At 39.8% G+C, this 15,950-nt stretch overlaps 1 protein-coding gene across 1 annotated transcript; it reads right to left on the bottom strand.

The window, feature by feature from the left end:
- Positions 1 to 8,556: 8,556 nt before the first annotated feature.
- tmem121b (transmembrane protein 121B) lies at positions 8,557 to 10,322 on the bottom strand. Its single transcript, XM_042510945.1, has one exon. It carries the CDS (start codon positions 10,320 to 10,322, stop codon positions 9,144 to 9,146), a length of 1,179 nt encoding a protein of 392 aa, XP_042366879.1. The 3' UTR covers positions 8,557 to 9,143.
- Between the last annotated feature and the right edge of the window lie 5,628 nt (positions 10,323 to 15,950).

Genomic DNA, 15,950 nt, shown 5'->3' with positions numbered 1-15,950 from the left:
AAATGCGTCAGTAAATAATTGACTCATGAACTTTTAAGCTTCTCTGTCTACAGAGCGTCAAAACACTGAACGTTTTACAGCCTTGTTTTGGTAGGAATTCTAAGTCATTTGACTGAAGTATAGTTTGATTATAGTTTTACATTAACTTTTTACTTCAGGAGATTGCATTTGGGCTTCAAAAAAATCATAAAAGTGTTCATCTGTGAAGAGCAGTAAGTGAATGACCCAAGAAAGATCAAGGACATTCACATCTGTCTCCAGAGACAGAGGTTGCCATCTCAACCATATACTGTACAACCACTTCTGTTCCTGAGTGTCTATGATGTAGATGGCTGTGAAATGTGGCTGAAGCATCCAGAAAAAGCAACATTAACCTTGAGATTATTTTTTTAAAATCTAATTATTATCCATTTTAATTGTTCTATTAGTATTAGTATTTTTTAGAATAAACCATCTGTTGCATTGCCTCAGCTGAACTGACGTAACCTTTCCCCACAATGCTGAAATGAAAGCTGATCTGCAGGTGACATGGTAGCAACTTTCTGGAGTAGAGCCAGATGGATGTATGTTAGAACATGATTAGTAGTTTAAAATTATTGAAGGATGTGTGAGGTGGACATAAGAGACATATCATGACATCCTAACATGAATTGAATTAGGGCTGGGTATCATTTAAGAAATTATGACCAGTACCAATGTCAATACCCTTAAAGTGATACCAATACCACAAGAGCACAGCATCCAATAACCATTATGCAGGTGGAGTGTAGCCATACTTTCACACTTTTTGGTGGCATCTCTGCACGCTGTGCAAACTCTGTCAATACACCACGCTCGACTTCACCACACCACAGACGGCATGGGTAGTGGCTGCTGCTGTAGGAGTGCAAGCTCCGTAGAGGGGACAGTTATAAGAGTTCAGCCAGCCTCACACAGGGTGACAGGGCCAAAGTTACCAGCTAACGGGTTATTAACAGGTTTAACCGCAGAGTCGAGGTGTTTCAGTGTTAGTGTGAGTTTGTTCGGACCATTTAATAGCTATGGGTTGATGTTAGCGTCTGCTGCAGTATTAGCTCATGCAGATATTGAACTAAATGTTTGCATGAAAGCAGCTCCAGAGACGGCAGCAACAGAATGTTTCCTGATCCGGTGGGGTGTTGGGACAATTTGGAATCACTCCCCTGCCATAAAAAGGTATTGTATTGTTTGACAAAAGATGTTGCAATACTACTTGGTACTGGGATATTTTGGTCCTCAACACCTTACCCAGTCCTAATCATAATGGCCGATAGCTGCAGGTGTGAGATTTCTGGGGAAAGTGGACAGATGTATGAATGGTCAGTTCAACTGCACGAGATGCAACAAATGCATCTTTTTGCATCGATTTTGGATTGTTTGTTAGTAATTTGGTGCATCAGCACCCCTAAAGGTAAATGAATAAGTCCCTTGTTTTGGCAAAATGTACAATAATGGACCCAAATGTCTGAAAATTAAGTATCCCAACGACAGCTACATATAAAGTTCTGACAGTGTACTTTTAAAGTAGACTGTGTAGATTTTTTTAAGATATAAATGGAGCTCTTTGTTAGGTCTACCTTACACCCAGAACCATAACAACAGAACTCTCCTGACCTACATTACTGTAGTGATCACTCTGCTGGGGTTTAGTCAACCAACATTAATAAGGGCTTTGACTGACAAGTCACTTTTTTTTTTTGCATGTTTGACCCTTTTTACCTACATATTGCATGTGCTTTGCATCAATTCTGAAGACTTACAAAGGAAACTGCATGTTTTCACTTTGCTTTCCTCCAGGCAGTCCCTGCTATCAGTTCATTTCAATACAACATGAAAAACACCTGCAGAGAGTTAAACCTGCTTTAGGTCCTCCCTCACCTTGAACGTCAAATCTTGGTCACAGTTACAAAATTCTTGTTTTGCAACTAACTGATTTTTCATTTTAGTCTGTATTACCATCCACAACTTTATGGCCAAAAAGGTTTGTAGACAGTTCCAGTTAATGTGTTGAAAGGGGTTGAGGTAAAGACTCTGTGCAGGCCAGTCAAGTTCTTCCATAACAGACTGGGAAAACCTTTTATTATTATTATTATTATTTAAAATTGAGCTGGCTTTATGACCATGGTTGTATAAAGAGAACTGGATACACCACTGTAGGGGGGTATCGATTCATTCCCATGAGAGTTACTCAGTAGTGCATGTTGACAAAGGTTGAACTACCTGTTTGTAAAATGATAAGGATCTTCCACATCATTGGGCCCACAGAGCAAGTGGACTACAGATTCATGGCAGTTGAGCAGCTAATTCCAGTTTGCGCTCATGACACTCCTCTAGACATTCCAAATGTTGCTGGACCGGATGAATCAAATCCCAATGATGAAACAAGTCAGTTCATTGGGGTTTTTAAGCTAAAAAAAATGTATCCACTGATTTAGAGACGTCTCTTTCGCCATGTTAGTCTATGGGGGAAAAAAGTATTTTTAGGCACCATGTCATCACATGATGATGTGATTCCACTGTTTAGCTCTCCAAGTGAGCAACTTTCATAGCAATAAGAAAACGACTTTCCCAATACTATTTACACATTATTTCTTCTTTGTCATTGTATATTGATGCAGTACGATTCCCCTTCATTGGAATTAAGCAACCTAGACCCAACCAGGAGGTTGAAGTACGTGTACAGTACACATTGGACATATGGCATTCAGTGCAGGCTTTTCAAATCAATGTGCACTTCGGGTAAGGGTTAGGATTCATAGATACAGCGGTAAAATTCAAATTTGACAAAAATTAGATGTGACGTTCACTGTGAAGGTTTAGCAGGTTTCAAGAGTATAAGTTCAATTTCAATGCTATATTGAAAGAATAAGACACCACTGGCTTCCTGGAGGGTAGACTAACATGTTAACCATTACAGTACACTCTAAAAATATCAGCAATAATGTAAAGTACTTGTGACTTGTAATAAAGGGGCAAAAACTATACAAAACTCTGTATGGTCCTTTTTGGGTGGGCTGTCTTCCTTATTGGATTTTTAACCCCTCAGCAGTCCCACACTCTCACAAGGCACAACCTCTGACATGCATACCCTGATCCCGCACAAGGAGGCAAACACAGGAGGCAAATTGCACAGATCCCCTTGCTGTGATCAAATTCATTCAGCTCCAAAATAATAGGCACTAAAATCAATTCACACCCCTCTGACTCATATTGCACAATGTCTGCACTATACATCTTCATATATTTATCTAATATACTTTGATCAGCCATGTTCATTACATACAACATTACTAAGCTTATAGAGGACAGTGATCATGCCATGACAGACTGTACCTACTGTTACTCAAACAAAGCTGTGGTGTTAGTTCAGTAAATGTACAGTACTTCTGTAAATAATGCACTGACCCATTGAGAGGGAGTTTGGGGTTCCATGTGTTGTGCCCAGCAGGATAAAGATTGTCTCCTAACTCATCAGTATGTAAACGTCTACATACACTCTGAAAAAAGTGGAGTTTAAACACAACCTGTTGGATACAGCACGTACTTAGCTTTTCATTTGTTTCCATGGATCATTTCCATGGAAAAGTCCAACTTTTTGATCTGATTACTTGTCTTAACCAGAGTCAGATGACACTGTCGATGTTCTCTTTGCAAGATGACTGGAAGCTTGTTGGGCAAATGCAATGCAGCTCAAAGCTAGCAGCTCTGTTATGATGACAGAACAATTTGAGCAGCTGCTAGATGTCACTGCAATCAGTGGCGCTCCTAGACATAATTCATAAGAGCGTTTTTTGCAAGAAACTGCATGGGATTAGCATAAGGTGGGCATGCACCCATGGGTACCTATGGAACCCATTTTCATTCAGATATCTTGAGGTGAGAGGTCAAGAGCCCCTACTGAAAATGGTCATGTCAATTATTCCCTCACAAAAATTTATCCTAACTTTGGAGCATTATTTAGCCCCTTTACTGACAAGCTAGTATGACATGGTTGCTAGCTCATAAATTAACATGTCACAGCCTCTTACATACAGCAAAATCAGCGTCCATTTTTTTTCAGGGATTGTCCACCTTGATACAATTGCTTGGGGGCGCCACTGGCTGCACCAAGCACTTATCAACAAGTCCTCCATCTTAATGCCTTTCAAAATAAGCCAAATGAGCATTGATGATCTTGTGCCCCTATCAGCACAGCAGTTTGCCAAGTGGCTTCAGCAATGCATAAGACCATTACAAAAATGTCATCATTCTATCTGGCCTGCCACCTCTGTGGTAAAGATTTGGATTGATTAAGTACCAGCTTTGCCTATCACCGCTGTCTAAGTCCTGTGCTTTGGATACCCCAAAAACATCTAGTGGTGCTATAGCAATGGCATGGCACTGAACTCCTGCCTTTCGTTTAAAGAGAGAATACCCAAGAGGTTGCATATCAGAAACACATAAATGTCGGGCAAGATGGTCAACCCCAGTTCAAATGCACCAAAACCAACAATATCCCATTTACAGTGTCTAAAAGCCTGTTCAGACCTGGCATTAACATGTGTTTTGGTGCCTCCAGCTGACACCTATGTTCAGATTTAAGTGCTGCCCCAAGCCAAATTATTACTTCCACATTTTTGCCTACTGCTCTGTAGCGTGCTTAGTTGTCATGGCTGTTGAGTCAGCAAAGCTGAAGATATCACTGTCAGGAGAATTTAACATGTCTCCATCCATGGGGCAAAAGGATGTATGGTCATGCAACACCTCGCACAACTTAACACAAAATAGGTATGTTACAGAGCATTAGCACCCTACCATGAAACAACCACCAAGTCCTGCATTGATGACGTAGTCCTTGTCAATGGCCAGTGATGACGACTGCAAAAGATATGAGGTCAAATGCATCCCCGGCCACCTTAGCAAGAGGTTTGAGTGATCGTTTCACAATGCGTCTTGGCTGAAATTTACACCTATATTTAGCTTTGATCACTTGGGATCAGATCACCCGAGGCGCATGTTTATACCAGGTATAAACAGGCTCTAAATGTGTTGAACCAACAAGAGACAACAAGTTGATAATAAAGTTTTTGATTTGCTGGGCCAACTGTTTCTAAAAACATCCCTAAAATGACAGATTGTTTTTTAACACTATGAAATGGCCTCTAAATTTGAAGTGAGTATAATCGCAATAAACAGACCACATCACTGATGACTGTATGCCATTGGTTTAGATTTGGGAGGATGTATCCGAATTGCTTTGTGGCACTTTGTTTTTTCGTCTGTAATCTTGGAGGTATGGGACATTCTCTTTCCTAACTGATTTTCTTGACAGAAATGGCACCATGGGGCGCCTGGTGGCTCAGTGGATAGAGCAGGCGCCCCATGTATAGGGGCTGTGTCCTCGCTGCAGCGGTTAGATTCTGGCCACGGCCCGTTGCTGCATGTCAGCCCCCCTCTCTCTCCCTCTTTCACACTTGTGCTGTCCTGTCTATTGAAGGAGAACACGCCCCCTAAAAATATCTTTAAAAAAAAGAGAAAAAAAAGAAATGGGACCATACATTTTAACATAAATATATGTAGTCCCAGACTTGACTCACTGGTTTGTTGAAAATGACTTTTTCAGAGTCTGCTGAGCTTTTTTGTACACTTGGTATGACCATTCAGCAAAGAAAAAATACAGTAGGCCCATGAATGAGAAATTGAGAGCTTCGGAGAACTGACAAATGTCAGAGTGAACAGTAGCTAGTGATCTTTAAGGACATCCAAGAAGTGAGAGAAGTAGTAAAACAGCGGCACAGCCAGTGACACCTACAGAAACTCCTGTCGGCTGCGGGGGTCTATTTGAAAAGGGCTGTAGAAAACCTGTTAGTCATGGCACTGTTGGATCTTTATGCATGGCGTTAACTTACACACACGTGTCTACTCTACCGTCAGTACCGGACACATTTAGAAGCAGCACAGACCCGCAGACAACACTGTCATCAACAGAAAATACTGGTGTACAGGGGCAAGTCCAACCAGAGGGTTCTTCAAATTGCACTTTACGTCCCAACATGACACAAAGTCCGGCTGCTGTCTCTCCATTCAGGTGCAGCGATAAACTCACAGACTCAACACACACAACTCAACATGGTCCAATGCACTACAGTTTGCTCTGTTTGTTAGTAGGCTATTGCAGGTGTTGGGTTTGACTGTAGCACCTGAAGAGTGGTCTGAAAGGGGTGCATTGTAAGGCTGGTACAGACGACGCGTTCCAGACGTGTCTGAAAATTGGAAAATCCATTCTCCTGTTGTGTAACATGCCATCGACCATTAGAAAAGAAACCTCAGAGAGATGAGTCGGCTCTGAGGTTTCAGTGTCTGAGACACTTTTACAGTTAAGCTTCCAGCTTTCCTCGCAGTGTATTTCAGCTTCCAGCTTCTTTAGGTAATGCAGTTTAACTTTGAATTCTGCCAGTTTCACAGTGTAGCTTCCAGGTTTTTCAGTAGTGTAGTGAGTCTATTTCATATCTTTCAGGCAATATTTAATATTTCTCCATTACAAGCACTGCTTTTGGATTAATTCCAGTGGTCAGCATTCACACGCATTTTCTGCAGGAAATGCGTGTGAATGCATTTTCTAGTGTTTACCTCATGGTCCTGTAGCAGGTTACTGATACTCCCAGCATGTAAAACCGCTGATGATCTGTGCCCAGGCATAAAGTTGATGTGTGCAAGATAATGTTGTAGAAATACATATTTGCAAAGAGTTCCTGCACGCAATATTTTAAAAAACAGCTAACTGGCTATTTAAATAAGGGTGGTATTTTATACCAGACTCAAAGAAAAAAAAGAGAGATGTATTTTGAAGTTTTAGGCAAACACTCCTTTTTAAAAGTTGCTGGAAGGGATCTCTTTGCAACTAAAAGTAAATAGAAAAGTACAGTTGCACTAGCAGTTGTTAATTGGTGAAGGACTTGGCACTGCCAGTGAATCACAGATGGCGCTTTATGTAACCAGAGCAGCTGCCTTGGGGCCCAGATGCCAATGGGCCCCCAGTAAGCAAGTTATAACAGTTTTTTAACAGTCTTTGTGTTCATGTCTTTATGTATCGTTATTATATGAGTAGCTCTTTAAATCACATGGTTTTGATGTATTGTTTAAAAATTGCACTTGACATAAAAGAAACATGTTGAATAAAGGGTAGGTTAACCAAAACGTATTAAAGTCGCTTATTTGTAGCGGAAATTAACTCTGCGTATATTTTATTGGACATTGTCTTTTTTTTATTGTATCTCTGAGATTTTGTCTTCACCACTATGCAGTGAAAGTCAATGGAATTCGGCTTGCATTCACAAAATTTCGAAAGTTCTAACTCTCTCCACAAATAATGTCCCTGTTACTGTGGATAATCCAAAGAACACAGAGACACTTTTTTGCAGGAACTGTTTCTTTGTTATAAAGCTGTTCCAATGAAAACAGCCTCAGGTGTGATTTGTGGAGTATTAAAAGTAACAGGGATGCTGTTGGTGGAAAGACAAACGTCATTTTCCAGTGATGTGAGTAGTACAAATAATTTCTATTCACAACCACTGAGCAAGGTTAGATTACGAACCTGCATCTCTACACCTCTACTTCTCAGCAATAGAGGTTACTGAGAAATATGTATTTCTGCAAATTGGGTGAAGTGACCCTTTTAAGGGTAAAAACAATGACCCTATTTTCCCATGTTTTGTGTCTAAGTGACAAATTTAAACAGATCTTGTCTTTTAAACAAAACAAAAACAACAAAAAAAACTGTAGTGTAATCCCTATGGGCAATTGAGCACCGTCCATTTACGTCCACTAAAAGTGTTTGTCTTTGCAACTGACAGGCTCGGATTGTGTCTGACAACATTATCAAAAAGACCCTACAGAAAAAGACCTTTTTGTTAAAAGGTAAGATCCCTTTTCTTTAATCAGAAACGGCCACAAAAATGTCATCACCAAATTCACCAGTCCGTTAAAATAAACTGTAATTTTATGAGTGTAAAATACATTTAATTTAGAGTCAACATGATTAAAATAAAACTGAAAAGAGTCGTCTCGGTTTGTCTTTTCACTGTTCAAACAATCACCAACTCTAGTTTGGTAAAATAAACCCTTAACTCTTAACGCTTAAGATGTGAAGATATGCTGGCTTTATACATCCTAAAATTACTGTTTATTAAAATGGAGTCTGGTGGGGTTAGAGATGACGATTTTTGGGCTGTTTCTCATTAAACAAAAAGGATCTTACTCTTAAGGAAAAGGTTTTCACTGAATGGATCTTTTCCACAATGTTTCCAGTATTCACATAATAACAATCTGAGCCTGTCAGAGGCAAAAATGAACAGTTATAGGGGATGTAAATGGACAGGGTTCAATTGCCCCTCTGGAAATACATTGCAACTGGTTTTTGCCTCGCCCTTACCAAACCAATTTCAGCAATTGCTTTCGCCATTAATTACCTAATGGGAAAATGGGGTCCAGGGTAAAAATACTGAAGTGACCCTTTAAGTTTAGTCTAATAAACTGGAATATTTTAATGGAATCTGGTGGGGTTAGCGATGACAATTTTTGGGCTTTTTCTGGTTAAAAAAATTATCTTACTCTTACACCTCTTACTACTACAAAAAGGTCTGTCTCTGTAAAGATCCTGTCCATAATGTTTCCAGACACATATAATAATCTGAGCCTGTCAGTGGCAAAAACAAACACTTTTAGCAGAGGTAAATGAACAATGCTCACTTTCGCTATTGGGATTATATTGCAGCAGTTGCCTCCTCAATACTGATAAAATTTCAACAGTTCTTGTTGCCATTTGTCATTTAGAAATAAAACATGAGAAAATGGGGCCCAGGTTGAAAAATTCTATAGTCACCCTTTAAGTTTAGTCTAATAACATTTAGCCTATTTCACTTTGACATTTAGTTGTACAAAAAGAATTTACTTTTCCCTTAACTTTATGTTGATGTATAGTTGTCTAAATGCCTTACATGTGGGTCTGTTTATGTGGAAGCAGGAACTGTGTTTGTCATTTGGATTTTCCCAATTTCCAGCTGTGTCTGGAACGCAACACCACTTGTGCACTGTCCCGCCATCATCACCACAGACTGAGGGCTCGCGACCCTCGGTGATCCCGGGCTCTAGGACTGGGTGACGGCCAGTGTGTTGACATATCCGTGCGGACACATGTCGTTCTCGGACACGCAGTGTGAGAACTGTGCCGGGTTGCTGCCTCCGGCCAGCCTCCGCACCCCCCGCACCGCCACGCACTGCTCCACCAGCTCCAGCAGCTTACAAGACAGGAAGAAGATGTTTTTGAACATGAAAACCGACACCGGCATCTTGTACACGTACACCTGGAAACACCTGACCACGAGCAGCGGCGCGTTGACCACCAGGCCCGTGGAGAAGCGGGCCCACAGCCACCGGCAGCGCAGCTCGGACGCGGTCAGCTCGTAAAGCCAGATCACCGGCACCGCCAGGGCCACGAAGTACACCGAGATGACGGTGTACTTGAGGTACACGGTGGGAATCTCGCTCCGCAGCAGCATCTCCACGAGCGTGAAGCTGTCCAGCAGGTCCAGGCACGTGCTCATGAAGCAGCTCTGGGAGTGGTGGCGCGTGGCCCCGTTCAGATCCTCGATGATGGAGTTGATGAGGCAGAAGAGCAGCGGCGCCGACAGCAGCACGATGATCTTAAAGCCGGTCACTCCGCACGGGACCTTGAGCGCGATCAGATCCAGGATGGACGTCTCGAGGATGAGCACCACTTTGGGGGTACACGCGATGACATAGATGAGCCAGGCCAGGTAGGCGTAGGTGAACTCCCCGAGGTTGCAGCCGAAGATGGAGCTCTTCTGGTGGAAGCCGCAGGCCCGCTCGCGCTTGCTGCGCGCGTTCTTCATGAAGAAAATCCCCCAGCCGGAGATCACCACCAGGTCCGTGGCGATCCACGAGCACCAGTACAGGTCGGTGAAGATAATGAGGTAGAAGTCGAGGACGCCGCCCTGGAAGACGAGCAGCAGAAAGCAGAGCGCCTTGTACAGCAGGCTTCGCTTGGATTTGTGCGCCAGCAGCGGGGCGGTCTGCATGAACTCCCCCGATGTCATGATGCAGGCGGCGGCCGCGGCCGAGGAGACCAGGGGCTGGATGCTGCCGCTCTCCTCCGGGAGGATGCTGCCGCTGGTGGTCTGCGTGTCCCGCCTCCTGCTCAGGTGCCCGGCTTCCGGGGAAGAGGAGTCGGGGGAGGATGGGCTGTAGGCGGCTTCGGATCGGAGATAGTCTGCCTTCGGATTGTCGCTGCCAGTTTCTGAGATCATTGTATTTGTGCAGTCGCCTCCCTTTCTCCCCTCTTTCCTCCTGCCTGATGCTTTTAAAGGTGGAGAGACCGAGGCGCGCGCAAACACAGACATGGAGTCTGGTGGAACGGACTGCACATGCTTTTGGAAATTATTATGCTCACGTGTTTATTCATTTTCATTTTCAAAGCATTATTTTTAGTCTAAAAGTAAAGCATTGCATGTCCCCGTTAGCAGCTCCACAAGGTCAAATTAAGGGACTGTTTGTTATTGGAGAGGGGGGTGCAAACAGGGGGAGGCATGTCAAATCATTTTTAAGCACTGTTTAGGGACTAATGTTTTTATTTGGGCATAGGGGAGAGGCATACAACTTTAAATTGCTGCATTCTGTATCTAGTGCAGTTTTTTTTTTTTTTTTTTTTTTTGCAATTTTAAAAAAAAAAAAAAAATTTAAGGAAAATTTTTTCTTTTTTTTTTTCTTTGTTTTTTTTCCCAACATGCCTTCCAAACCAGGTGAGGGCATGTTTTCTTCAAACATCTCTAAAATTACATCATTAATCTCAGCAAGAAACTGTAAAAACAGACATTATTATTGGATTCTGACATTTCTGATAGTCCTTGAACACAATAATATGGAATATATATATATATATATATATATATATATATATAATTCTTTAAATAAAAAGTTACATCTTCCCATCAACAGCTCTAAGAGGCCACAATAAGGGACTATTCATTATTTATTAAATGGTGGTGCAAAACGGGGGCAGACACTGAAAATATATATTTTTTTTATCACTGTGGAGGGACTTATGTTTTTTATATTGGCATATGGCAGGGACACACAACTTTTAATGGCTGCATTTTGTGTTTTGTTTAAAAATCAAAAATATTCCATTTATCACAGCCAGAACTGTAAAAACAGACATTATTCATGGATTTTCACATTTCCGACAGTCCTATCTGACGCCATGCGCACGGCGGCGCACGGCGCAGCGCAAGTGTCATTGCTAGTGTGAGACCGGTGTCTGATCTATTTGAGAGCAGCTGAAGACGCGCGCAACAATCGGTTTCTGGCAGATGGTCACATTTTGGCAAACAGTCAGGCATGTAAAAACACATGACTTTACGTCCGTGGTAAGAGCACAGGTAGGCTATGTCTTTGTGAAACTTTAATGTTTCTTAAAACCTAGTTTTTACGTGCTTGTGATTTATAGTTTGATCGGGCATGACATTTACACGATTATAAACAATATTGTAGTTCCCATTTTTTGTATGTGTTCAATATGTCTAAAATCTTGTTTACATTTGGAAAGTAACCTATCATACTTTACAGATGGGTGATGTAAAAATAAAGGTACTATCTGCCATTATCCGTATGAGCCTGCATTATATTACGTGCTCTGTGCCCGAGATCATAACCACTCCCGTCCTTTTTGACTTCCTTTTACCTTTAGAGATACATTTTAAGAGCCAATACAACACACAAAACCTGCCAAAAACTGAATGCAGCTCCTATCTTGTCAATCAAAGGTATCTGCCTCATGACCCAATGACTTGATTTAATTCATAGTGATATATTTGACAGATTCACGTTCACCCTGTTGTTTTTAACGGTGCAAATACCTTTAAACGGCCCAAAATGTTCTCGTCGTCTTCCCGCGTGACTCATTTTACACACCTGCCTTTGATGAGGGTATGGCAAGCCAAAGCGGCCAAACAGCCGTTCTGACATCCAAACACCGCATTTTATGGGCGCTTATTCAAACAAAAAATGTTTAAAAGTGTCCATTTTTGGCAGCTTTGGCTTGCCGTATGAGGGCATCCTGAGTTGCCGGTGCTGCATCCCGTCAATGTTTTCCCGTCAATATGTTTCCTCTCACCATTGAATTTTATAGCACTTCACTTTATGGTTTCATTATGAACCCAAATGTGTTTTAATTATTTCAGCACTTATTTTTACTTGAAGCACTTACATAATTCAATTTCTTAAATATATATAAATATTTTAGTTATATTTTATATAGTTATTTTTTTCTCTCAATATTTCCTCTCATTTTTTGACATACATTTTTAGAATACCTCTTTAAAACATATTTCATATGCTTTTTATTTTATTTCATTCATTAATTGCATTCATTTTATTTCACTTTTTCATTTATTTTATTTTTCAGCCCTGTACTTAAAGCACTTAGATAATTATATTTTAAATTATTTAAATCTTTTATTTATATTTCATATAGTTTTTTCTTATATATATTTTTCTGTCTTTTATTGCATTTTAAAGATACTTCGTTTTATTTTTTAAAATTTTTTTCACAGATTTTATATACTGCATTTTTTATTTTATATAAACTTTCATTTTAACACTAAACCTTTGATCAATGTACCCAATTGGTGGTGAACCATAGGACCTATGTAATGATTCTTCCTCTGTCCCTCATGAGCATGTGGACCAAAACCATTTTATTTTATTTTGTGTTATTTTATAGCACTTTTTTTCATTTTATTTTTTTTTACAATTATTTTTACTTAAGCGCTTACATAATTCTATTTTAAATTATTTATATCTTGTAGTTATATTTTATATAGTTATTGTTCTTATATTTTCAAAAATATTTACTTTTCTGTTTTTGTACATATTTTCTTGCCTACATATTTTACATAAACATATTTTACATGCTGTATTTTATATTATTTAAACTTTTTAACTCTCTACAACTTTGATCAGTGCATCCAAACAGCCTTAGCAGCCTTTACAGCATCTGTTTTTACTTGAAGCACTTATGTAATTCTATTTCAAATTGTTTATATCTTTTTTTATATTTTACAGTTATTTTTCTTATGTCTTTTAATATTTCCTCTTCAATTTTAAAAACTTTTTCCCCCCGCATTTTTGAACAAAATGTTTTATGTGCTGTATTTTGTACTTTAACTGTAATTTCAACACTACAACTTTGATCATTGCACCTAAACAGTGGTGAACCATAGGAGCTACATAAACCGAGCCGTCCTCTGCCCCTCCTGAGCATGTGGACCAAAAACATATTTATATTTATTTTATTTATATTTCATTTTATTTTTATAGATTTTTTTTTTGTTTTATTCTTTATTTTATGTTATATCATTTTATTGTATAAATTTTACTTTTAATTTTTATCTCATAGATTTATTTTATTTTATGTTTTATTTTATAGCATTTCTAAAAAATATATATATTTTTCAGTGTTTTTTTTTACTTGAAGCAGTGACATAATTCTATTTTAAATTATGCATGTATTTTTATTTATATTTTATAGTTATTTTCCTTATTTTATATTTCCTCTAAAAAATTTTTACACACATTTTATATGCTGTATTTTACAATATTTAAACTGTAATTCTAACACTATAATTTTGATGTTATCGCAAGAGAAGTCACAGAATATTTCTCAATGGAAATGCAGTCATCTCAATTGTGTTTTATCAACATTATGTAAATAATATGTGATGAAAGCCTGCCTTGTGTGTGTTTACTGTCCATCACTCAGCAGGTAGAGTACAGCAGGTTAATCAGAGTTTATCCATAATTTAAAGAGACGAGACGACAGACAAAAAGAGACTCCACTCTGGACAGAGATTGATAATAAACTTTAATTTCAAGTTAAGATGGATGGCTGTGGAACATAGAAAACACACATTTCAGTATAAACATATGCATTCCAATGGAGTTTAACAGGTTGATACCAGCTGACAGGAGTCTGTGGATCAACGCCTCGGCAGGAAACAATCAGTCAGTGAAGCTAACACAGAGCAGTGCATGTACACTCGACAGTGGTGCTGTCTGTGGGGAAACTTAACGTGTCTCAGCTCCACGAGTCTCTGCACTCTAACGTCTGCTGAAAACTCTTTAGCCTGGTTTCGGACAAACAGATTGCCTTTTTGGTACCACAGGTGTTCCTGAGTGCTGAGATTCAGGATGGTTGAAGGGGGAGAAAGATTTCAAATAAAGCTTTATATTTTGACTGATGTTCGGAGCCAATTGGATCACAGGTTGCTAAGTTTTGTAGTTGGATCACTGGAGACAAAATTATCTGATGTCACAATTTAACCTTAATTGCACAATAATTCATTCGTCATTCAAAAGGCAGTAATTTTACCCAGACTGACAACAAGTGCACAGATGTGTGTGTGTATGAGTGTGTGTGTTTGAGAGAGAGGGGGGAGAGAGAAAAGGACAGCGGGGTCACTTGGCCCATAGCCGCTTAGCAGGTTTACCTATAGTGCTGATGCAGGACCTGTCATACAATGCATTAGAGTCCTTGATTGTCGTCTTTGTAAACCAGGTATTTCAGTCACTGAGCAGCTCATACAATGTGTTACTCTTTTCCAAGTGCAGCAGCAGCAGAGTTCTCAGTGCTGCCACTGATGGCTGGAGGAGATGCAAAGGACCATTTTGTTCAGTAGTATAAGCTGTAATACATCTTCCAGCCACAAGTGGCAGCACTGAGCAGCACTCTGTGGGCTCAAGTAATCCCAACTGTACACTACAAGACTTAGGCCACGTTTACACAAGAACAGCCCTACTAAAAAAAGTCTTTCCCTACAGTCCTGTACACAGATACGCCAAAACTGAAACTGCTGTAGTATGCATGCCAGGCCAATAGTTGGTAGTGTAACTTTGAACACCATGCGTAAAAGTGCGGTTGTGACGTCACCGTTCTCACACGATCCGCACAAATCCAGTTTACATGGTAACAGAAGGGTTTGCGTTTTAAAAAGATTACACTCTGGAACCCGATTGCAAAAGTTTGTGTTTTTTTTTTTAAGCCCCCAAAATACCGTTAACCTGTGAACAAACCGCAACAAAATGCCACCTTAGAATTATAAGATTGTATCTGCATTCTCAACAGTTTTGAGATACTGAGCTTCAAAGTTTATCAGTTCAAATAACAAAAATGACAGACCTTTTTGTTTTCTAAAAATAACATCCAAAAATGCCTAACTAAAAGAAAGAAAGAACTACTAAGTTGTCACAAATATGAATATATGAATAACTTTTCGTCACCTTAGAATTATAATGCAAGAACTGTTGCCGTGTAAACGGTCCCTGAGAAAAGAGTTCTCAAATACTGGGGATCTTGCAGGGTCACCATATGTAGGACTAACACTTATTGCTTTGGAGATTGTTCACCATCTGCTCCTGGTGAAGCAGCAGCAGCGAACACTGGACACTGTGCTGTTTCATGGCTTTGACCAGCCTCACATCGACAGCGAAACGCCTCGACTCTGTCATTAAACCCATCGGGTAATGTTAGCTGTGTAATGCTAAGTTATTCCTGTCACAGTGTGTGTCTCTGTCACAGGCCGGCAGCAGTCTCATGTAAAACAGAGAGAAAGGATGAGCGTATCAATATGCTGCTTGCAGCTCTACAGTGAAATTAGATTTTACCCATTCTAAATAGTCAAATCTGCGGTAAAGTTGCACTGACTGGGCAATATAGTGTTGTGATTGCAGGGGCGCTTCATGAATTTTTTAGAAGGGGAGAAGGCTACAGAAGTCTACTCATCTTCATCCTTTGATGACAATATAATTATGTATATTTCAATTTGCTGTTTTTCTTTTTCTTTCTTTTGGATTATTAATAATAATATAGTTAGCATTTT

The sequence above is a fragment of the Plectropomus leopardus genome, chromosome 22 (assembly GCF_008729295.1).
Source record: "Plectropomus leopardus isolate mb chromosome 22, YSFRI_Pleo_2.0, whole genome shotgun sequence".
NCBI classification, from domain to species: domain Eukaryota; kingdom Metazoa; phylum Chordata; class Actinopteri; order Perciformes; family Serranidae; genus Plectropomus; species Plectropomus leopardus.
This window is presented reverse-complemented; position numbering and strand designations above follow the sequence as displayed.